Source organism: Crocodylus siamensis, chromosome 3 (genome assembly GCF_052110815.1).
Source record: "Crocodylus siamensis isolate JL-2025a chromosome 3, ASM5211081v1, whole genome shotgun sequence".
Classification (NCBI taxonomy): Eukaryota; Metazoa; Chordata; order Crocodylia; family Crocodylidae; genus Crocodylus; species Crocodylus siamensis.
In genome coordinates this window covers 232,702,736-232,728,810 of record NC_143397.1, presented here as the reverse complement: position 1 = coordinate 232,728,810, position 26,075 = coordinate 232,702,736, and the positions used below count along the sequence as shown (strand labels likewise).

At 41.0% G+C, this 26,075-nt stretch overlaps 1 protein-coding gene across 4 annotated transcripts in view; it reads left to right on the top strand.

Annotated features, from left to right (window-relative positions):
- Positions 1-26,075, top strand: part of CSMD3 (CUB and Sushi multiple domains 3) — a 1,311,906-nt gene that overhangs the window by 792,735 nt on the left and 493,096 nt on the right. For all 4 annotated transcript variants that reach the window (XM_090040525.1, XM_090040524.1, XM_090040523.1 and 1 more), the window contains one exon: positions 14,649-14,836. In XM_090040525.1, coding sequence (XP_089896651.1) covers positions 14,649-14,836 — 188 coding nt within the window. The remainder of the gene's footprint in view (positions 1-14,648; positions 14,837-26,075) is intronic.

The window sequence follows — 26,075 nt, the reverse complement described above, 5'->3', positions numbered from 1 at the left end:
TTTTGATCTCATTAGCAGCCTCTCTTGAAAGAATAGTATGATGGCCAGGTTCACATGTATCCTTTAACAAGATGCTTATGTCCATATTACTGTCAGACTTTCACAGAAAATATCTTCAGTTTGTATTGGCTCAGGTCCATTATCAATACAAGGTTTGACCTCCTGAAGGCTCCAAGAATCTTCATCAGTGTTGTCTTGGCAGTAACTGAATATCTTAGATGGCAAACAGTCACTATCATTCTCTAGCTGGATGACTGGATGATAAGAGGGAATATCTTAGATGGCAAACAGTCACTATCATTCTCTAGCTGGATGACTGGATGATAAGAGGGGCCTTCTGGCTAGTGAAAGAGACCTCTTCTGAAAAAGCAGGACAGAGACTACACACTCTGGGACTGCTAGTAAACCAGCTCTTCCATACTCTGGGCTGTTGATAGATAAATATTAAATATGACCCCCACACCCATGTATGAATTAATGAGAGCATCTTACGACTCTGACTGCAGTAGCTCATGCTCCATGGGAATGTTACATTTGGCCAGCAGTACATATCTGCCTCCCAGTTCTTAGCTAAGAGTTTCATCCCTCTTAGCGAAGAGATTTATCCCTAACTAAACCATCCCAGCCAACTGTCTTTCTAACCTGCTTTTGAAAATTTCTAGCGATGGAGATTCTGCACCTTCTCCAGGGAGCCTGTTTCAGTACTTGCCTCTACTCATAGTCAAGAAGTTCCTTCTAATTTCCAACCTAAAATATTCCCCTACTAAAGCTTGAGGTCATTGTTCCAAGTGCTGCCCCCTAGAGCCACAGCAAAAGGTCATTTCCATCATCTCAGGATCACTTTGTACAGATCAAGACAGATAGTACTACCATGATGTTTTACATCAACAGACAGGATTGAATAAGTGTCACCCACATATGCACTGTAATGGTAGTCTCTACAGTGGTGCATCTGCCATGCACCACATCTCAATTGACAATTCATCTTAGAAAGAACATTTTCAATATGGGGTTGTTTAAGTATTGGAAGAGGCAGTCCATAGAGCGTGTAGACATTTTTAAGAGTAGATTAAGCAAACACTTGGCTGGGATGGTTTAGTCATGGATGATTCTGCCTTAAGTAGAGGAGTGGACTAGAATACCCAAAATACCAAGACAGACTGTGATTGAGAGTACAAAAGCTGTGTTCTACAGCTTATCTTGTTAGATTGGGGATACCTCAAAATAGATTTGTTTTTATTGGACATTAACATGAAATGGCAGCCCTCCTGTTCCAGAAGAGGTTTCAGCCTGTGCTCTCTGCCTAACTTGTTTCTTATCTACTACATGTAAATCTTACTGTATGCTTTCTTATCTACACATACATCTTCCTCTCTTGCTGCTCGCAAAGGTCAGACTAGACTTGGCTGAATGATGCTGCTAGCCCATGTTACTTATAACATTTTGGTAACAGGTCTTCTGCTGATGTCTGTGAAAGGCCCCAAATTGCTTGTTCTTGGTCCCAGATCTCCCTTCCTAGGACAGAAGAACAATGATTGATCCAAATCTGCACATCCCTCATGTTACAGACTGGATGCTAGATGGTTATTTGGCTTATCACAGAGAGCAAGAGCATTGCTCTCTCCCCATTCACAGCAGAAATGATTCCACTACACTTGCATTTACATTTAGAGGTTGGCAGTGCAGTAATCTCTGTCCTGATCAATCTTCCACCCAGACCATATTAGAGTATCTCCTGGAGCTTAAAAACATAGAATGAACTACAAACTTAAGCAAAGTGCATCTTGGACCACCCAACAGTCTTGAGATTTCTGAAGGTCTTAAGTGATGTTTTTCACATTATGGAACATCCTATTGCACAACAAGACCTAAATTTGATCTTCATATCTATGTGAGGGTGCTATAATACTGTATTTCTTGTTCCATCATTCCATCTTTTTTCATAACAATTATTTTCACAAAGAGGGTGGTGAGATCCAAAATGTTGCGATGAATCATCAATACGTAGTGTTTTAGTAGGACATAGAGTCCCTAAAAATACACCCCAGTTTTCACTCTAGGTGGCTATGGAATTCCACCTTGGTCCACAAATCAACTTACCAGAGTTCTTTCTCTTACATCTTATTCTTCATTGGTTGAGATTCTTCATGAGTTGCATGACATAAAAAGAACTTTACCCTTCTACTGATTGAGGGCAAAGCCCTATAGAAAGTCTCAAAAAGCTATTTGTTTCTTTATCTGAGAGATCAAGGGGTACAGTGATACCAACACAGAGACCATACAAATGGCTACAGGACTCTATTAAGCTGTGTTATTAGACTGCCAAGGAGGAACTACCTTCTATATATACAAGGTATGCTTCCAAACAGCAGGCAATTGTAGTAGCATCCCTGTGCAGTGTGACATCCTTAGGACAGCCACTTGGAAATCAGTAATCACCTCTACACCAAGCTCTGTGTAGTTGCTGATGCCTCTCAGACAGGTACTGCATTTGGTAAGGTGGTCCTTTAGTCATTGTTTGCCTAGGAGATTCTGAGTACCCCTCCTGCAGGAAAGTACTTATAGTTTTGAGGCTCTCCATGATTACTACACACATATGAGCAATCATATAAAGGAGAAAAAAAGTAATTTTCCATTAACGACAGTGCTTTGGAATATGTTACCTGTATGGAAATCTGCAGCCCACTCTTTCACTTCTTTCTTGAAGTCACACAAGATATAGGACTATGCTGTAGAGAGAGAAATGAGAAGCAGAAAATGTGCCCCATAGATTTATAGGATCATAGAAAGTAAGGCCAGAAGGGACCTGAGAAGATCATTGGGTCCAGCCCCCTGCACCAAGCAGCAAAGATAACTGGGGTCAGGTGACCCCAGCAAGGTGACTGTCTAGTCTTCTCTTGAAGATTTCCGGGGTAGGTGATTGCATCACCTCTGGAGGGAGCTTATTCCACAGTCTTGACACCTTGACTATGAAGAAGTTTTTCCTAATGTTGAGCCCAAATTGATCTTCCAGGAGTTTGTGGCCATTACTCCTGGTCCTCCCCTTGGGTGCCCTGGCGAACAGTTGCTCACTGAGCCCTTGATGTACTCCCCTATTGTAGTGGTAAACTGTTACGTGGGTCCCCTATCAGCCATCTTTTCCTCAGACTGAAGTGTCCCAGATCCCTCAGCCTTTCCTCATATTGCTTGCCTTTTAAGGCTGTGATCATATGGGTGGCTCTTCTCTGGACTCTCTCAAGCTTGCCCACATCCTTGTTAGAGTGTGGTGCCCATAACTGGACACAGTACTCCAGTTGCAGTCTCACCAGTGCTGAGTAGAGCAGAAGAATCACCTCCTTGATTTTGCTGGAGATGCATCGGTTGATTCATGCCAGAGTATTATGTGCCCTACTGGCTACAGCATCACATTGCTGGCTCATATTCATAATGTGATCTGTTATTACCACCAGTTCCCTTTCATTTGTGTGCTAGTCAGTTTATTGCTGCCAAGCCTGTGTCAGGGGTTGCTTATTTGGAGGTGAAGCACTTTACATTTCTCAGCATTCAACTTAATCAGATTCCCATCCACTCAACTTGCTAATCTGTCTAGGTCCGCCTGTAACGATAACCTATCTTCAAGCATGACCACACTTCCCCATAACTTGGTGTTGTTCATGAACTTGGCCATTCAGCTCTTAACCCCCACATCCAAATTGTTAATAAAGATGTTAAAAAGTACTGGACCGAGCACTGACCCCTGTGGGACACCATTTCCTACTTGTCACCAGGATGGCACAGTTCCATTCACTCCAACTCTCTGGGTTCTATCCTGCAGGCAGTTTCTCACCCACTTGACTGTCTCAGAGTTAAACCCACAATTCACCAATTTTCTTGTGAGGATATTGTGGGATACTAGATCAAAGGCCTTTTGGAAGTCAAGGTATACAATGTCAACCTTCTGTCTCATGTCCAGGTGGCGCATTACCTGGTCATAGAAAGAGATGAGTTTGGTAAGGCAAGACCTGCCCATGACGAAGCCATGCTGGTTTTCATTTAGAATCTTACCTTCTGCAAGCTTATCGTAGATAGACTCCTTGATGAACTTTTATAGGATTTTTCCCCATGATCAAAGTTAGTCTGATTGGCCTATAGTTACCTGGGTCCTCCCTCCTGCTCTTCTTGTGTATGGGCACAACATTGGCCCTCTTCAAGTTCTCAGGGACTTCTCCAGAGTGCCATGAGTTGTGGAAGAGTTTCAGCAGGGGTTCTGCAATGACTTTGGTCAGCTCCTTCAGCACTCTCAGATAAAGATCATCCGGTCCTGTTGACTTGTATATGTCTAATTTTATTAAATGGTCATACACCATTTCTATAGCAATAGGAGGAAGGTGATTATTCCTACTATTACTCATCCTCTACTCTACCTAGCGTGGTTTTCCCCTTGGTTCAGTGAAAGACAGAGGCATAGTAGTCATTCAGGAGTTCAGCTTTCTCCTAAGTGTCAGTAACCAGCTCTTCTAAGTTATTTAACAATGGCCCCACGCTCCCACTTTTTTCTCCTGTTCCCTATGTACCAAAAGAAGGACTTCTTGTTGTCCTTGATTCTCATTGCTAATCTAAGTTTGGTCACCGCTTTTAGCCTGTCTTATCCATTCCCTGTAAGTTCACGCTGTCATGGAATAGTCCTTCTTGGGGCCCACCCCAAGCTTCCATTATTTATAAGCCCTTTCTTCTTTCTTAAGAGGACCATGATTTCCCTGTTTAGCCAAGAAGGCTTTCCAGGCCTTCTGTTACCTTTTCTCCGCATGGCTATGCACTTTCTTTGTGCATTCTCCTAAGAGAACTGTTAAAGCAAGAATCTCCAGTTAAATATTTAAAGGACTTGCTCACCTACAGTGAGAACACATGTCAACATATGTATCTCAAAAAACTCCATTTCCAAGGAAGTAACTTCTCTGTTTTGTTTTGAAAAGGTCAAAACAGAATGTTTAGCTTAAACTAACAATGTGCCTTTTTTCATTTATTTAAATTCAAATAGGGAGATCAATCACAGCCAAACTATCTTATAAATAGTTTTGCTTTTTAGGAATTAATATGTTCTGTACAAAAACAACTTCTAATTTCATACAAAAATACTGCTCAGATATGCACATCTACAGACATACACACATGCACATCTTTAGACACTCTTATATTAAATATAGGCATGTGCAAAGCGGATACTTAAAAACAAGTGGGGTAAGCATGTGGGATAGTTTCCAGTAAGGTTGTGGAAAACAAAATAATATCTTCATAAAGGTGTAAGGCCAGAAAATGTGTACTCTTTTAATTAGAGAATACAATTGAGGTTTTAATGTGGTATGCTACAAAATATGAGAATTATCTCTAAGGCATCATAACAAGTCCAAGAAGTGGACATGTTTTCTTAGTTTGAGTAAAAATCTAATGATGCTGTAGGTAGCATAAACAGATTTAAGGAGACTTACTCATTTAGTCTCCCACGTTTACTTCTTCCCGTTATGATGTTGATTGCTAATGAGAAAACATGAATTCTGAAGCTTATTTTTTTAGATTAAAAACTTTAACTTTGTTAAAGCTCAGAACCTTTGTCACGTTGCTTTCTGCTTTTCATACAAGTTTATATATTTTTATCCAGGACTTTAATTTTATGAGAGAGGAAAAAAATCTAATGAGCTCTGTGGAGTCTTTCAGTTTGGATCTAGATGCAATGGAGGCAGTAGTTGGAAACAGAGATTTACCCTTTCAGATTTTCAGGTTGTTACTAGCACAGTGGTACCCATTCTCTCACAATATCAGTTTGACTGTATTCGTCTTCCCACTGTTTCTTGTTCTCCAGTGACTTGAAAGATCTGCAAGTCAGGAGATCTGCTAAACTTTAAGTTTTATATAAAAATATTATCTCCAAATGTTGGGGAATAACCATCTTGGTAATAAATAAGGGGAAAAAGTATTAAAAAATGTGGGGAATCCAGTAATTTTGTACTTTCAGGATCTCCTTATGGATATCTTTTAGAATTTGTCACATTTTTGTAAATCTCTTGTCTCTGAAGTTTCACTTTTTCTGGCAAGATATGACAGTGTAATCTCTAGTCTTTGTTTTGTGTCTGTATCTGGACAAACTAAACTGAAACAACAGTTTAGTTTGTCCAGATACAGACACAAAGCAAAGACTAGAGAAATGTGAATCACCACCCTCCATTTTAATGTAGCATTAATCTTGAAGCCTCATTATAGCTATTTAAATGCCAATGCTGTTAATCATCTACCTGCTGATGAGCATGCTAGACATATTTAACTAATGAGTTTACCTAATGTAGCAGGACATACTGTTCGTGTCCTGATACTGCATTGACGTGATAAGCAGTTTCTGAGAAACAAGGGCACATTTTTTGAGCATACATGCAGTATAGAATTTTATTGGTATAGAATTTTATTGGCATATATAACACATGCAACCTTTGGGGGAAAAAAATTAAAAGGTAGTGTATCTTTCCTTGCATCAAATGACTTGGCCCACAAAGGAATGAAGTGAATCCTCAGTAAAATTCAGCCTAATAGAAGAAAATAATATTCATTCAGTGTTCTTAATTCACAGAATATTGGCAGATTCTGAGACACTTACATTTTATAAGGGCTATGAAGGAACCATGAAAGAGGACTCTGGAAGGTGCACAAAGCAGTTTCCTGCCTGAGGCATATTAAGAGGCATATTAAGGAGTCATGTTGGGCACAGAGAAGAAAGATTACCAGGGTAGGACAGAATGTGATTGCACTCTTAGACCGTGTGTAGCGAAAATGAGGGGCATATGTGCACAACACTTTAAAGAGGGTGAAATGCTTTTGCATCATTTTAATGGTGTCAGTATTTGCATGCATTGGCAGTGTATTACACAGTAATTCCAGCTGCTGTAGCAAATTCGGCAGCATATTGTGCCTTAAATGAATTGGGGCACAGCACACTAAAACTCTTCTGAAGAGTTTTAGTTTCCTGTCTACAGCCGTGGAGTGAAACACCGGCCTCTGTGCAGCACTGCAGCTCTGCCAGAAGTCCGTGCAGGCAGCCCGGCAGTAGTCTGGGGAAGACAGGCTCCGCCCAAGAAAAGCGGCAAGCCTGATCTTTTTTTTTTTTGCCCCTGGAGCCTGCCTGCCTACTTAAGCTGTGTGGGGGCCTGGTGCTTCCCTCCACGGCTGCAGTGCCCCCCCAAGACCACCTGAGCCAGATGCCTATGGATGGGTGCTGCCTGTGGGGGCCCCACCACTGCTGCAGAGAGAAGCACCAGCCCTCCCAGCAGCCCAGGGTCTGCTCCGCCCACCGACAGCTAACCCTCCCCTCCCCACCACTGGAGAGGCAAGTAAGTTCAGGAGTATGCATGACATAGGGATTGAAAGGGCCCTAAATTGAAGCGCTGTTTTTAAAAATCCACCACTTCAGTTTAGGGCCTCCATTTAATCTACACACACACTTTTACTGTAAATAAACCACTTCTCTTGCATAAGGCTATCAAACAAAGATATTTCATATCATAGAATCAATAGAAAATTATGGTTGGAAGGGTCCTCAGGAGGTCATCTAGTCCAGCCCCCTGCTCAAAGCAGGGCTGTCCCCAACTCTGTAACCCAGCAAAAAAATGTGTGCCTGGGTTTCAAAAATCTGTAAGACTGGAGATTCCACAGTCTCTCCCTGGATAACTTGTTTCACTGTTTTTCTACCCTCCTAGTGAGAAAGTTTTCCTAATATCTAACCTAAACTTCCCTCACTGCAACTTGACACTGTTGCTCCATGTTCTGCCATCTGCCACCACTGAGAACAGTCTTGATCCATCCTGTTTGGAACCCCCCTTCAAGTAGTTGAAAGCTGTAATTATAATCCCCCTCTCAGTCTTCTCTCCTCCAGAATAATTAAGCCCAATTCCTTCAGCCTCTCCTCAGAAGTCATGTGTCCTGGTCCATTTTCATTGACCTCCACTATACTTCTTTCTATTTCTCCACATCCTTTCTGTAGTGGGGGGCCCAAATTTGGACACAGTACTCCAGGTACGGCCTCATCAGTGCCAAATAGTTGGGAATAATCACTTCCTTCAATTTTCTGCAACACTTCTACTGCAACACTTCTACTAATGAAGCTCAGAATGCTGTTAGCCTTCTCCACAAGGGCATACTGTTATGGCTCATATTCATCTTGTTGCCCACTGTAACCCGTAGGTCCATGCCTACAAAGCTGCTGCTTAACCATTTAGTCCCCAGACTGTACTGGTACATGGGATTGAGGTCTTCTAAGTGCAGGATTTTCCTTATTGAACCTGATGAGATTTCTTGTGGTCCAATCCTCCAATTTGTTTAGGTATCTCTGAATTTCAGCCTTACTCTCCAATGTATATACTATTCCCCTCAGCTTGGTGTCATCTGCAATCTTGCTGAGGGTGCACTCCATCCAGTCTTCCAGATTATTGATGACAATACTGAACAAAACTGACTCTTGGGGCATGCCACTTGACTCTGGGTGCCATCTTGATGTTGAGCCATTTATTATTACCCTTTGAGCTCCATGATCCTATCAGTTTTCTTTCCAAATTACAGTCCATTCATCCAACCTGGACTTCCTTACTATGCTTGCAAGAATGTTGTGGGAGACTATGTCAAAAAACTTGTTAAAGTCAAGGTATATCACATCCACTGCTCTCCACCCATCCACAGAGCCAGTCATTTCATCAGAGAAGGCAATCAGCTTGGTCAGACATAATGTTACCTTGGTGAATCCATGATGACTGTTCCTGATCACCTTCTTTTACTCCAGATGCTTAGGAATGGATTCTTTGAGGACCTGATCCATGATTTTTCTGAGGACCTAGGTGAGCCTGGCTGGTCTGTAGTTCCCTGGATTCTCCTCCTTCTCTTTCTTAAAGATTGGCCCTTTTCCAGTCATTCAGGACCTCCCCCAATCACCACAGGTTTTTAAAGATAATGGCCAATGGTGATAGAATCACATCAGCCAACTCCCTCAGCACCTTTGGATGCATTGCGTCTGGCCCCGTGGTCATGTATATGTTAAGCTTTTCTAAATCATCCCCAACCTATTCTTTTACCACTGAGGGCTGTTGAATTCCTTCCCAAACTATGCTGCCTGGAGCAATAGACTGGGAACTGACCTTAGCTGTAAAGAACAAGGTAAAGAAGTAATTGAGTACTTCAGCCTTTTCCTCATCATTTGTCACTAGGTTACCTCCCCCATTTAGTAAGGGACTCAGTTTCCCTGATCTTCCTCTTGTTCCTAACATTCTTTTCTTTTGTCAGGATCCTGTCTTCCTTTTGTTAGCATCCTGTACTCATTCATCTCATGGTAACTACTGCCCAAATTGCCATCCACTTCTACATCCCCCACCAATTCTACCATGTTTGTGAGCAGCAGATCAAGAAGAGCATGGTCCCTAGTTTGTCTCTCCCACACTGGCACCAGGAAGTTATCTCCAACACTCTCCAGAAACTTGCTGGATTGCTTGTACGCTGCAGTTTTGCCCTCCCAGCAGATGTCAGATGTCAGGGTGATTGAAGTCCCCCATGAGAACCAGTGCCTGTGATTGGGAAACATATGCTAGTTGTCTGAAGAAGGCCTCATCTACCTCATCCTCCTGGTCACAATATCGCACTTTTTGCTGTCCTTTCTAATCCTAAGCCAGAGACTTTCAACAGGTCTATCTCCTGTCTCATACTGGAGTTCCAGGCAATCATGCAGCTATTTTACATGAAGCACAACTCCTTCTCTTCTCTAGTTTGTACCCATCCATGACAGTGCACCAGTCGCGAGATCTATTCTACCAAGTCTCTGTTATTCCAATCATGTGAAAGTTTCTTGACTGTGTGAGGAATTCAAATTCTTCTTGCTGGTTTCCAAGGCTCCATGCACTTGTGTACAGACACCTGAGGTGACTAGCCTATTGCTCTACCTTCTCAGGAAGAATGAGGCCTTCCTTGTTGCCCTCTCCTGCTTCTGCTTTCCTACAGGTCTCCCACTTCCCCACTTCCCCCAAGGCTTTGTTCTCCATCCCAAGGCAAACATAGTTTAAAGCCCTTCTCACTAGATTAGCAAGCCTGTCTGCAAAGATGCTCTTCCCTCTTGTTGTCTGTCTGCACAGCACCAAACCAGGACTTGGGTGGAAGCCTCAATGGTTTTTAATCCTACCTGGACACAAATTCACAGGTGGAAGCAGAGGAAGAGTTGGAAATGGCAGTGGCTCTGTATTACAACATCCTCCAGTCATGTCTCTGGTCTTGTAATCTGATGACTCTCTATTTGTAAGGTTTCTTTAAAGTACAACTAGCTCTCCTGGACTTCTTCCCCACTCAGATGGGCCTACCAGGTGATCCTGCCCAGCTGTTCCCTATGCGAGTCAAAGTCCCTCCTTCATCCCATCCCATCTTCATCCCTCCTTTTGTTCCACCCATTTCTCCTCCCAACTCAATCTCCGCCTCTGTTTAATGTTTACTTCATTAACATGGAATTGCCTTTGCATTTCATTCATTTACATGCCTCTCTGCTAAGAGCGCACGTTCAAGGCTTTGACCTCCACTTCCTCAGGTCACTTGCTGGTTCTTTCTGTTTTTTTGCTGAGTCCTTCTTCATCTCCAAAGTCTTGCTTCTGCTTTATCTTCTGACAAAAGCTGGTGGGCTGCATTTTGTTCTCCTTACTCAATGGGCTCTCTACTTTACAACGCTACAGCTTTGTTATAAAACTGATTGTATAAGCAATTGCAATGTTATTTTTAATATATCATTTTGCCTTGTGGTCAGCAGCTTCACTGAGACAGAGTAAAGCCTTGTATTCAGCTGCAAATCCATTGCTCCCCCAAATCCAAATATTGTCACCCTAACACTTTCCTCAGGATCCTAAATTTAATCATCTTATGGTTGCTGCTACCCAAGTTGTCATCCACTTCATTCTCTGCCAATTCTTCCATGATTGTGAGCAGCAGGTCAAGAAGAGCACAGCTCCTACTTGGTTTCTCCAACATTTGCATCAGGATGTTGTCCCCAACACTCTCCAAAACTTTTCTAGATTGCTTGTGCACTGCTATATTGCTTTCCCAGCAGATGTCAGTATCCCATGGATATTCCTTTTTACATAATCCTATTTCCCTTTATCCAAGTAGCTCTTTTTTCTCCAATTATTGATCATTCCTTTACATCCCCACCCTCTCAGCACCTCTCTCTGTGTTTCTTACAATATCTACCACATTTTGTTCCTTATTTCCTGCTTTTCAAGATTTCACCTACCTGGACTAATTGTTGTTTTGTGAAAAATTAAAAAAAAACCCTCAGGCAGATGATTTCATAGATTCTGTTCTCTGCTATGTATTATGAGCTTTCACTCACGTAAGTCTGTTAGAAGATCTTTCCAAGGCTCTGCTCACTACAAGAGAAGGGAAGGAACAGTTGAAGGTGCTACACTTAAGAAGTTTCTCACAAATTTGTATCTGCTTGCTTGTTTGTATTTTTCTTTCCATTGGCATGTCAGAGGGGGTACAGTGAGGAGGAACAAAAGACATGTGTCATCATTCCTACTTGTAGGCTAGTCATGTTCTCTTCCCATTATTCCCTGTCACCTACTATTGCTACCCTCCCCCTCTCCCTAACTCCATCCCTTTTATTATAGACCTGTAAAGGATCAGAGAACCAAAGCTCTATTTTAATACCCCCTATCTAGTTGGCACTGCTTAAGGATTCTAAAGCATGTCTGTAATGCAGATTGAATCAGGTTTAAACTCTTCTTAGCAGGCTACCTCAGCTTGCATGGAACTCCTTGCTACAACAGCTAGACTGCTTCCACTACCTGAGAAGTTAACTCAGGTACCTCTACACTATCCTGAAGTTCAAATATGCCCATAGCGCCGTACATACTATGAGATTTGTTATATTGTTCTAGTATCCTATGGCATAAAAAGATTTTAAAAAGAAATCCATGAAAAATTTTAACTCTATTAAATTTGAAAATGTGTAAACTAATTTATATAAAAGCATGGGGTGCCTGTATAGAAGCGCAGAGGCTGCTCTTATGTGCTGTAATTCTAACGCATTGGAGCAGACTTGATTAATTACTGCACTGCAGCAGCCCAAGTTGCAGTAATTACTGTGCTCCAGCAGCCTCCCACATCTTGTGTATTTGTGTCCCAGTATTTAAAAATGGTGGCAGGGGTGCTTGGACTAAAGTTTGTTGAAGAAGCTTTAGTTCAAGTGCTCCTGTCACCATTTTAAAGTGTGGGAGCCACTCAGGGAGCCACTCTAATTAAAGCGCTGCTCCCACCACCGCCCAGAGCACATGTAAAAATGTCCCCAGTTTTTATCTGAAGAAAATAGGTTCATCACCATGACATTTTATTAAATATCACATTTTAAATTTTCTGCAAGGATAGAATCCATACAGAACCCAAATTTGAAGATCCTGAATTTGGAGTTCACAACTTTTCTGATGTTTATAAGACAGGGTTATATCTATATTCACATTTATGTCAGCATAAAGATGTGGCCTCTGGCAGCAGGGCATTATTGTTATAAGAAGCTTGAGTAGTCAGTTTTGAGGAGGCATTTTATATTTTATCAGTAATGGCTGAACAAGCAGAACATCCTGAGTAGCCATTGAGAGCAGGTTTTCATATAGTGCCTTGTTTATTCCACAACATTGTGGACCTAAACACTATACCAGCAACTGCTAAAGTCTACATCAACAACTTCTGAGTTTTTTGACAACAGTAATTTATTATATTTTTATAAAACACCCTGAATTGCTACCCTTCACTCTCACATAAGTGTGTATAACTATGATACTAACTTGAAAATAGTTAGCACAGTAAAATTCCTTGATGATTTTCAGTAGTGATTATTTTTTGGATTCCCGTCTCTCCTGGTCACCTCCCCCACCCCCCTTCCAATTACATATACACTTTTATCCAAATAGTTCAACTCTACTCCCTAGTTCTTGACTGTCACAATAATATCCAAGCCACCTGTTATAGAGCCTCCTGCTCCGCTTGTATTCCCCATAAGGATCATGGGTAGTACAGTCTGCTTCAATGAATCATCTCCCTAGATTCCTTGTTTTCAGTTGATGCACACATTGGACTGTTTTAAAAAGTTCAACACATGTTAACAGTTACTAGTACAAAGTGTCTGAAGTGCTGCAGATATTTCCACATGTTTAGGGAATACCTGTTGGGTGTTGGATATAGTGATGTGGGAACTGTTGATGACTGTTGACCTTTACTATCAATCGATGTACACTGCCCTGCAATAGTCCTGTTGAGAGGCCATAAAATCTATATGAATGTTGCAAGATCCCCCTTAGAGAAAAAGGGCTAAATCAGCCCAACAAAAGCAGATGCAAAAAATGTTTTGAGCCATCAGTGGCATCTGAGACTCAAAGAGCAATGAGCTATCTTGAAGCACTGGTGATTTTGTTCTACTTTTTAAGGGTGAGCATACATTATTCAAGAACAGGGACAGAAACCTGCCCTTGCAGTGCGTTCAAAATGCTTCTGCTTGCCTATCATCATTTGTTTTGTCTGGGTTTCAGCCTTTTCCAGTTTGCTATATCCAAGCTCCTGTTGGGACTTATCTATCAAGTTACTATAATAACAAATATTCAGATTAGCATCCTATGAAAATATCAAGTACTTATAGGAGTGTTTTTGTTTTATAGAATAAGACGTTACGAAACAAGAAAGGGATTGTCATATATGTTGTTCTTCTTTTTCCTAGTAAATTATATCAAACTTTCTCCACTGATAATATACATTGAGTTTTTGTAAACATTATAAAATAATATTTGCCAAGAAACCACGCTTTTTTTCACCTGGAATGTTAAATTTTGATGGTTAGCCCCTTAATTCTGTAAACTCATAATTCCGTAATTTAAATACTTAACTACAGGTGGGTGCATTTCAGAGGTCCAAGATATCAACAAATCCTCCAAAATAATAAGTGCAATTGTGGCTTTCACCTTTGAAACCAGGACAGATTAATTTAGGTACCGATAGATGCAGTTAGGATTTCAATGGTAGGCACTCAGCTTTGAATATTTGGGCTGTTATTCACAAAATGTTAAAGATATGCATGCTTCTGCAAATGTATTTTGACTCTTAACCCATTAAAAAAAATCCAACCCCCCACCCCCCAAATCCTAAGATTTATTTTAATTAATAGTATTATCTTTGGGTTATATACTGAGAAATAATTGAAATGATTTATTTGTTCTGGGAATTAAATCTTAACAAATAGCTCATTTGAGAGCATCATTTATATTGCTTCATTCAAAAAAGAAAAGAAAGTTTGCTTAATTCTTTATATATTTTTTTGCCTTATTATGGCAACTGAAATGAAACAGACTTTTTCTGAAGAATAAATGAATGACTAAAGTTTATGGCATAGTTTTAGCCCATTTTTTGATTGGCAATGAATGGAGTATTTGTTATATCTTTATAATTATTATTTAAATAATACCAGGCATTTACATTTGGTAAGCCTCATCAAATAATATATATGATATATTTAATAAAAATAAAGCTGAGAAAATTATGGTTAAAGTGTATTTTTCTCTAATACAACATATTTCTATGTATTGAATGTGTATAACATTGTGAGTGTGTTTTGTCAACTTTAGATTTCAGACAGAACTTAATTATGATGTTTTGGAAGTTCATGATGGACCAAATCTACTGTCACCACTTCTTGGGTCTTACAATGGTACACAAGTCCCACAGTTTTTGTTCAGTAGCAGCAACTTCATTTACCTTCTGTTTACAACAGACAACAGTCGTTCCAATAATGGATTCAAGATTCATTATGAAAGTAAGTAATTCAGAATTTCACACCTTGATTCTTCAACTTTTACTTTCCATGAATATGTTCATTTGTATGTGTGTATATGTGCACACAAACACACAGAGTTCTATCCCCCTGATTCACACTCTGATCCACAGGTACCATGCATCCTGCTAAATCAATTTTAGTGGGACTTGGTTCACAAACCATTAAAATTTTGTTGGATTTGTTAGAGTTGTTATGCTGCTGAATAGAATACAAGACATTCCTTTGAAGTCTGATGATGCTTTTTACTCTCAGCACTTACTCATTTAAGAAGCACAAGACAGAGATTGGGTTGGATTTATTTTTATTGTACCAACAAAAATAATGTGTTGATGCATAAGAGAACAGTTGGCACCCGAAGTTTGCATGAGACTTTTGTGGAACATGTATGGAGGATGAACAAAGTAAATTAGATGCAAACACAGCAAGGCCCAAGGACTTTCCAGACAGAGTTGGGGTCTATCAAGAGTCAGCATTAAGCCCATTTCTATTTTTCCTAGTTCTGGACATACTTGGAAGGATGATCCTTGATGCATGATATTCTCAAATAAGCTGCCTTTCATTGAAGAAAGCAGAGAATAGGTAGAGAGAGACTGGAACAGGTAGAGGCATATTCTGGAAAAACACTCTGTACATGAGCAGAGAAATAATAGAGTACATCACATGCATTCTTAGGATATTGGAAGAAGAAACGTATTGGTGGCCTTAGATGACCAGCACATATCATTTGTGTGTTAGTTCAAGTATCTGTGGTCCATTTAACCATGGATAACAGATGGAAAGAAGAGGGATAACAGAAGAAAATGGAAAGAGATGGATAAGACAATTTTAAGCAGGATGAACAAGGTGTAGATAAAGTAGAGGGATAGTCAGCTATAGGAAAATATCAATTTGTTCAAAGGGGAAAATCTACAGAACTACTGCTATTGTATGGATCAGAATATTGGGTAGCAAAATCAACAGACGTCCATGATTAGGGTGACAAAGGTGAAGATGCTGAGGTGGATTTGAGGACCTAGCAAAAAGAGAGCATAAGAAATAAATGGTGCAGTAACAGAAAAAATGACATCAAGAAAGGAAATACTGAATGAGAACAACTGAGGTTCTTTGAGCATGTTGCTAGAAATCCTGGAATGTACACAGGAAAAAATGTTCAGGCCATGATAGCTGGGTAAAAAAAAGAAAGAAAGATCCAAAAAGACACAATATAAATTTATAAAACATGGTCTGAGAACATGGTGACAGACAGACTGAGGTCTTGTAAAGTATTGTGCTTAGAAGATGAAAAATGGTGTAATGCACCTTTGTGTGCGAAAAATTACACTACATCAGTTACTCACGATTTTATTTAAAGTTCACACAAAGTTTGGGCTATAAAATCCTGGGCTCACAGAAAAGTAGGGCTGAACGAGACCACACAAGATCATCTCCTCCAGCCCGCTGCTCAAGGCAGCAGCATCTTAACTGTTTGAGCCAAGTGTCTGTCTAACTTGCTTTTGAATGTTTCCAAGGATAACAATTCTGCATCTCTAAGTAGTCTGTTCATAGTCAAAAAGTTCGTCCTAAACTCCAGCCTAAATTTATCCTGCTTCAGCTTGAGGTCATTGCTCCTAGTTCTGTCTGCTTCAGCCACAGAGAAAAGCCCACCTCCATCCCCTCTATAATCATCATTCATGTATTTGAGACTGTTATCAAATCCCACCTCAGTTTTCTTCTCTCCGGACTAAAAAACCCTACTTCTTTCAGCCCTTCCTCTTAAGCCATGCTTCCCAGGCTCTTGATCATTTTGTTGTGTTGCCTTGACCAGACTTTTTCCAGAACTTCCACATCCTTCTTAAACTGTGGGGCCCAAAACTAGCCACAGTGCTTTAGGTGAGGCTTCACCAGTGCTGAATAGAGTGGAAGAATCACTTCCCTTGATTTGCAAGTGATACTTTTGTTGGCTTTTTTTGTAACAAGAACACTCTTGGCTGATATGCATCTTATGGTCCACCATAACCCCCAGCTACTTCACTGTGGTACTGAAACCAAACCATTTTACCAATCCATCCAAGTCATTATGGATCTTAACCTTGCATTCAGGACTGTGTGCAATTCCACCTAAATTGATGTCATCTGCAGATTCCTATTGTGTACTCAATCCCATCATCCAAATCATTAATGAAGATCTTGAACAATACCAGACCCACAATAGATCTCTGGGGAACCCCACTTGCTATCTTTTCCCAATGAAACATTGAGCCATTGAGAACTCCTCACTGGGTGTGTCTATACAGGTGCTTCACTGCAGATTTCACTAATTACTTCTGTAGTAAAGCATCACCATCTACAAGTGCACTATTGGGTATTAGGGTGCAGTAAATTAATCAACTCCACTCTAGGATAGTACTGTTAGGGGCAGTTCTATCCAACACCGAAATAATTACATGCACTGAAATGCATGTGTAGACAGGGGCTGTCTGGGCCATGAGGGTGCTAACATACAGGGGCTGCCTGCCACCTAGCCCCACATTTTAGCACCCTCAGTAGTGTCACGTCACAGTTGTTGCCACATGATGCTACTGTGCAGTAGCATCAGGCTACTGCACAGGAAGCGTCTTGTGTAGGCACGGCCAGTGACCACAAAATAATAGAGTTCAAGATCCTATGGGGAGGTCATTGGGGTCTCTCAGCTCTTTTCCTTCCTTTTACTATGAGAGGGAATAGACTTTCTTTGAGCCTTTAGGATTGCTTCCTTGAGGAAAGACAACTCTTCTTGTATTCCCTTCCTCATTGGACCGTGGTCCTGCAGGGCCTCACCAACCAATCTCCTGAGTTTGTGGAAACCAGCTTTTCTAAAATCTGGGATTTCTACCCTACTGGCTGATTTTCCTGGCTTGTGGTGGATGGAGAAAGTGATCTTCACATGGCCGCTGTCACCCAGTTTCTCTTCAATCCTCAGGTTGCTCATTAGATCATCCCTTTTGGCCAAAACCAAGTCTAGGAGCACCTTGCCCCGAGTTGGCTTGTAGACTTCCTGAGTTAGATAGAGCTCCTTAAAGCAAGTGAGGAAGCTTTCTCAACTTACTGCTTATAACAGGGAGGATTTGGTTGAGAATGTGAAGGTGGGAGGTAATTTAGGTAATGGGTTGCATCTACACAAGACATTGACTGATCTGTTGTTACTGTGCAGTCATTTAGCATTTGTATAAACATTATTATTAATATTAATACTAAATAACTTCAGTAATCAGAGTTACTGCTCAGTAGCACTGATGAACACCTATTTGTTGATGCTACTGTACAGTACCCTAGTGCTGTGAACTATTTTTGTACTGCTGTGCCCCCCTCTCAACAGATGTCCTGAGAATAAAAGTACCTCATGAGAACCAAGTGCTGTGATTTGGAAGCTTCTTTCAATTATTTAAAGAAGGTTTCATCAACCTCCTCTTCTTGGTTTGGAGGCCTGTAGCAGACACCTACCAGGACATTCCCATCTGTTGCTCTTCTCTCTACCTTTACTAAGAGACTTTCAGCAGGGCTACCTTCCACTTCATATTACACCTCTGAACACATGTGCATTGTTTTTATATATACAGCAATGCCTCATCCTTTCCTCCCCACCTGTCTTTCCTGAACAAGCTATGACCAGACTCCAGTCATGCGAACTGGCATCATTATATCTCCGTAATCCCAATTACATCATAAATCTCTGATTCTACTAGTACCTCCAGTTCTTCCTTTTTCCCCCTCATACTGCTTGCATTAGTGTTTAAACATTTCAAGTATCTAAGTGACTGTCCTGAACTCTCTTGAGAAAAATACTAAGGTTTCTATTATTGCTTTCTCCTGCCAAGCTTTTATCCATGTCTCCAGACTCTATTTACTTTTCGGCTTTTGTTTCTATCCCCCAGTCATAGTACCCAAACTCTGGGTCATAATACCCAAAATTGATTGCATGCCTGTACCCATACCTGGGCATATTTGTAGCCAAACCTGAAGTAGTGACCTGATTTTCCAAAAGACTGTATCATCAAACTTTCACTACACTTAATGGAAGTTTGATTTACTCTGACGTTGTGAAAATCAGGCTGATTAAAAGGCGAAACATAGTTTACAGTTTAGACCCACAAATGAAATATATAGTAATTCCTCTTATAAGCACCAGTTTTCATTATTTTTCTCTTTACAGATTAAATGATAACCAGACTTTGAATGTTTCCTTAAAGCTTAACATTTATATACAAATTGAATAAGTTAATATTTGATCATGCCCTTTATTTTCTACATAATTCAAATCTATGCTGGATTTAAATAATAAATTAAGTCCTCCTCAGGCATTGAGTCATATTCTGATGTCACTTTCAGCTTGACCTACATATTTCAAATCACAGGATATAGTAATTGAAATGAAAAATGCCACAATAAAACTTTTCCATTTAAATTATGCAGCAGTGGTGTTCACGCACTTACAATTGTGTGTGTCTAGGGAAACTTTCCAGGTCCACGAGAAAGGTGATAGCTTTGTCCAAGGTGGAATTAAAGAGGAGACACACAGGTTTTTTTCAATCTTTTAAATATAATCATTTGGCAAATATGGCTTTGCAGTTAACATCAATTTAATTATTTTGCATAGACAGCACGTTATTTACTAAGCTACTGTACATCTCACTAAATTTGGCAGAATTATATGAGTCATATTTTCACATTAATAAGCTGTTCTTGACTTAATTCTCTAATGTACTTGGTTAGATTTAAAATACAATGTGGAGATCATTTACTATTTTTTATTCACAGTAATGAATACTAGGAGTGACCAGAGACCCACATGCATTGTTATTTTCTAAGATTCTTTGTAACATTTTTACATTATCCCAGAGTAATAATCACAATGGATTTGAGGTAAAATGTAAAAGTGAGTAAATTTTACCACAAAAAGTCCAGGTTTCTGCCAATTCCTGCAGGCACCCTGGGAAGCTAGCTTTTTAGGTGTCAGCACTTGATCTAAGAAAATATAAAAAATGTTCTAAATTCATTTCATGCTTCTTCTCCATGGAGTTCTTCTTTCAACTCATGGAGGACTGAGGATTATCTCCATGTCTCCCAGCCCAAGAAGACTGGCTGCAACTCCTTTTAGAGGCTATGCATACCTCTCCATTCACCTAGAGGAATAGTTATTGAGTGACACTTTTGAGTCTTTATTTATTGCTTGCACACACTATTGTTCTATCATTCTCAACTTTACTTAGCTGAGAAGTGAGAAACAAAATGTAAATTTTTGCATTATAGTGTGTAGAGACAATGCTTCTTGACTGAACACACAGGGGAAAAATCTCAAGTGTTTATAGTAAAAAGTTTAAAGCTGGTAGCCCTCAACTATGACAGCTACCAAATAACAAATGCAGGTGACAGCAAAGATAGGGAAGGAGACAAGCAGCCAGGAGTAGTGGTAGAACAGATTAGAAAATCTAGATGTTTTCAAGTCAGAAGAGCCAGATGGAATGGACCTAGGGTACTGAAGAAACTGGCTGAGTAATTTCAGAGCCACTACCTATCCTCTTTAAGAACTTGTTAGCATTGGAAAAAGGCAAACATAGTTCCCAACTTTAAGAAAGAGAAGAAGGAATATCTGAGGAATGAAACCAGTCAACCTGACCTCAGTACCTGGACAAATCATGGAGCAGCTCCTGACGGAATCTATTATGAAGCACCTAGAGGAGAACAGGGTGATCAGGAAAAGCCAACATAGATTCACCAAGAGCAAGTCATGTCTGACCAACTAGATTTCCTTCTATTATAAGATCACAAGCTTTGTGGATGGGAAAAGAACAGTGGATGAACAGTGAATGTGATATACCTTAACTTTAGCAATGCTTTTGCTATGGTCTCTTACAAAATTCTCATTAACAAGCAAAGACAATATGAACTTGACAAAAATTATTGTACAGTGAATACGTAACTGGTTGGATCATCGTACTTAACAAGCAGCCTTAAGTTGTTAAATGTCTAGTTGAGAGGAGTTATTGAGTAGGGTTCCCCAGGGATATGTCCCAGGTCCAGTATTGTTCAAGATCTTTATTAGTGATTTGGATGTTGGATCAAATGAATGCTTAACAGATTTACAGATGCCACCAAGTTGGGTGGAGTTGAAAACAGTCTGGAGGGCAGGGGTAGGATTGTGAATAAAAGATAGACTGGAAAAATGTAAAATACAGACATGAGATTGACTGGCTTGGTTGCAGTTGATTTGCTTTTGGGAATTGGCTTCTAGATAATATATATATATACCTATTATTCAAATATATACACATTAGAATAATGGCCCAGGGTGGCAGCAAGGGCTAATTGATTTCTAAAAGCCTGATCACACAGTCACACAGTTCTCACAGCCTTTAAGACAGACAGGGTGTTTAACACAAGAAGGCCAATGGATATAGACATAGCCTGGGAAATTGTGGGCATATACCACACTGTCCCATAACATGAGATAAGGTGCTGCCAGCTCAGAAGGCCCAAGAGTGGGGGGCCTGAGAGTTCTAGTTTTGGGGGAGCAGACCAAATTAGGAAAAGACCCAGAAAGCACAAATTAGGATGTGTGTATGCAATGGGCTTGTAAAACAAAGGAATATGCTGACAGGACAGAATGTGGACAGTATGACAACCACAGAAAGACCAATCAGCATTAGCTATGGATGAAGAGTCATCAGGAGGGAAAAATAATACAAAAGCAGAGACTTTAGAGCAACAAAAAGTTCCCTGACAAAGGGTCCCCAAGAGGGGAACCTGCCGCCACACGGGCAGAAGCATCCCTGAGAGGCAAACCCGAGGCACCAGGGACAGAGGGCATACCACTAGCCCATCTCATCCACCCCACTGGAGGGTGGGATGGGCCTTGGCCTCCAACCTCCAGGCTGCTGACATGAAATTCTAGAAAAGAACCTGAGTGAAGCTCATGTCCTGGCCAGATGTACCTTGACTCTGATGACAGCCTTAGGATTACTTGTATTATTCTTTTCTGTTATCACTGTGTATTAATAAATTTGCCTATTATCAAATGAAAAGGTCATGGTCACTCTGAGAGTTTTGTGTCCCTCAAGAACAAGGCATCTAGGTCATAAATGCCAACAGCAGTACTTCAGAGATGGACCTGAGGTTTACAGAGGACCATAAGCTGAATGTGAGTCAACACTGTGCTCTTCTTACAAAAAAGAAAAAGAAAAAAGGACAACAGCACCCTGGATTTTATTGAGAGGGGTGTTACTTATTAATCAAATTCATAATTTATGAGGCCTCATCTGGAGTACTGTGTCTGGTTTTGAACTCCATACTTGAAGAAATATGTGAACAGACAGGAGAGCCAGCACAGAGCAATATCAATAAGTGCCCTCATGAGAGGCTGAAAGACCTGAGGTTATTTAACCTGGAGAAGACTTAGTGGGTATCTGATATCAGTCTTCAAATACCTGAAAGGCAATTATATAGTGGATGGAGATGGTTGTTTTCCTGTGATGATTTCTGCCAGGGCTAGGAGCAATGATCTTCAGCTGCAGCAAAGAAAATTGAGGCTGGAGAGTGGGACGAATTTTATGACTATGAGGGTGTTCAAATATTGGAACAGGCTGTCAGGAAGTACCCTCCAGGGGAGTTCTGTTTTGGGACTATTGTGGCCTTGTCTGGTCTCTGAGAGCATGTCTGCATGCTCAATAATGCACCTAATGCATGGTAATCAATGCTAATGTGCATCAGTACAGAGGAACACTTTTTGTGTGATGCTTAATTGCTATTGAACTAATCTACTGTGCATTAATGCATTAATACAGTTCTCCCAGCTATACTAATGTGCAGTAGTATTAATCCAATGGGCATTAAGCATATAATGTAGACGTACCCTGAAAGTGTCTCTTGAAGCCAACTCAGGCTTGTCTTCTTAGAGCAATAGAGGACCCTGAGCTCCTTTCCACTCTGAGACCCCAGCCTTTCAGTCCCTCACTTTCTCTAGTTCTCTGTGGCCCTGACTCACAGTGAGTATCCAGTTTCACTTCTTAGGGAGGGACTCCATTTCTTCTTGGGGAGACCCAGTGCAATTCACAGTTACAAGCAGTACAGAAGGCAGTTTCTTTATTCAAGATTTTTACTGGGGCAAGGGCCACCCAGCCAGATGTTCTCTATCACCTCCAAGGAGGTTAAGCAGTTCACCTGTCCCAGATGCAGCCCGCACAACCCTGAGAATCCCCAAAGATACTTAGCTGTCTCCTTTCAGGCCCCCCAGCTCCTCAGAGCTCACCCACTTATCTCAGTCCCTAGACTCTTCTCTCAGGAGCTGACAGGCTGCTTCACCCAAGCCTGATCTCCCATTGTCATGTATATCTCCTCTGAACACCTTGGGAGTGTTGGGTATCTCACCTCTGTTGACACGTTGAAAAAGCTCTGATGATGCTAAATGTGTTGGTCTGGTCCTGCGCGTAGCCAGACCTGGATTAACCCTTCATTCTCTGTTGTTACCAGATTTGCCCACTACTTTGGGGTGTGCTCATTTATTAGGGACACGTTTCTAGGATCTTGGTAATTCTATCAATATGCTGCTTGTGTTACTTGTGTTTCTATATGGAGCTGTATATCTCCATTCTGCAAGTCCTCACCTCCAATGGAGCTATCTTTCAGGACTCCGTTTCAATGGGGCTGGGTTCCTCCAGTCACCATACCAGTCATACACATACAAACACACAGATTAACGTCACATGCCTGACCCAGCTGGGTTGATCAGCATGGACAGGCTGACACCCTCATATGCCAAGAATCAGTTCATGAGAGCAACAATAAACTGCAGTCAGACAAGCACACAGTTAAACAGAATACCTCTGAATCCAGCTGGGTGTCCTGATGACACCCTTATGGACCAGCATTCAGTTCATTAGGGCATGTTTGAGTCAAACTGGGGCAATCAGCCTGTACAAGCCCTTATGTGCTTCAAACTCAGCATGTCCCAATCTTTAGCCCCTTGATGAGAAGATCCCACAGTATTTTTGGGCTTCACCGGGATCTTTAGCTAAAAGAAGTGTTGCTGCAGAGTAAGTGGGGAAGCAGAAGTAGAGAAGGAAAAATATACCCAGTTACTACCAGTTTGACTATAAAAGTTATTTATTGCTAAGTATATGAAATATATAATGGCACTAGTAGTAATAGACATACAAAGGAAAAACAAACACAAACAATTACAATACTATCCTGGTTTCACTAAGTATTTGGGGAAACTTAGCTCAAGCTTAACTAATACAGTTCAGGGTCAGCATTTTATGCTTAGAGAAAACAGATAAAAGATAGAGAGAGCTGGTATCTCACCAGTCCAAGGCACTCGGGTTGCAAAGCTGATAGGTTAAAGTTCTCAGCACGGTCCTTGAAAGGAGACAACAGCGGGTGGTGTGAGACAGACTTCTCCTCTTGAAGCACACGTGCACTTTTGCTGCTTGTTTTACAGATTTTTATACCCTTAGTTCAGCTTCTTTCAAGCATTCTCAATAGTGTAAATCATTGTCTTTTCTATTGACAAGGGGTTATCTGGTTTGGACCATCTTAAGAAATTGATTGATAATCAGGAAACACATAAGGTTAGGGAGTAACCAGACACTTACGAGCCAGCTTGAAATCCCTATGGATAGCAGATATACTGATGGGATATCTCATGGTTTCTTCAGAAACAATACATAGCTTGCAGCATCAGGGTTTTGGATTTTTACTTGTTGTGAACAAGCCTCAGCTTAGCATGACTTTTCCAGATCTTACTATATAGTCTTTTAACAGACTTAAGGCAATTATTGGAGTGTTCATAACCTGTTGCGGAGAGGACTTCCACCAGTCGTCCTGGGAAAAGTATGACAACACTTGTGGTCAGGGCTCCAATGGGCTGGATGCTGTGATGAACCCTTAATCACTGTCCAAATGTTGCCTATACCCACTGTAACTCCATCTCTTGCCTCAGCATTCCCTAACCCAGCAACTGAGTTTTAGTCAATCATGTTTAAATAGGCCTCCCATAGTGGGACCAGGGAATGTATGGCCTGAGATGCCTATTAAAATTTACTTCTGCTTAGAGATGTGTGTGTGGGGGGTCCTTTGCAAATTCAGATTAGAACTTGTCTGATAAATGCTGAGCTGGGTGTGTGTAAATGTGGGTTGATGAGCATTTGGAGCACAGATTCGCCATCATGCAGTGCTCCCCTGCTTCTCTGATCCCAGAATTCACTTCAGTGGTCTCTTCTTCGGGCACTCTGTTCTCCATCTCCATGTACATGACTTGTCATCTGGTTCCATCTCGGATGCAAATGAAACCTAGGGCAGTTGTTTCACTCTTGTCACCCTCATCTGGAGGGTTTTAGGTGTGTCTTTCACTGCATTTTAATCAGTTTCTGTTTAGGTAGAGGAGGGGAAGGGGGGGATTCTTTGTGAGTCAGACAGTCTGCGTCCTGTGTCAGGGTTCCCCAAGAACATGGCGCTGAAAGGTAACACTGTGCACACTATATTATAACAACTTGAACACGGTAAACTTAAAAATGTCACAATAAAATCCATAGTCCATCACACAGACAACCTAGGGAAACTGTGGAATCTCCATCCTTGGAAATTTCAGGTTGGAAAGTCAGTTGGCTGGGATGGTTTACTCAGAAGTGATCCTGCCTTGAGGAAGGAGGCTGGACTAGATTACCTCAGGAGATCCCTTCTAGGCCTACTTTCCTATAACGCTGTGCTTCTAGGGCAAAAACCTTTCTTTTGGCTCTTTTTCTTCTGGAGTCCCTCAGTATTTTTTCTTCGTTGTTAAAATGTCTGCACAGATCTCCACTCTTTAAGTGCTGCATTCTTTTTCATGTAAATCCAAGAGTGAGGGCCTACAGATATTATGCTTGTAAACAGGAATTTAGTTGCATTAATATAAAATAAATGCATGCACATCATTATGCATAACTTTTGTCATGGATTCTCTCAAAGGAACACTTGCTTGGCAACCCTGGCCTTATCTAGTGTCTCAGGTGTGTGGACAAAACTGGGGCCCTAAATTGGAGTTTTTAAATGCACTGCTTCAATTTAAGGCACTTAAAACTCCCATGTCATGCACACACTGTGCACTTACCTGACTTACCTGCCTCTCCAGTGGCAGGGAGGGGAGAGCGAGCTGACAGCAGGCAGACTGGTCCCTGGGCTGTGGGGCTGGTGCTTCCCTCCAAGGTAATGGCAGCCCCCGCCCCCCACC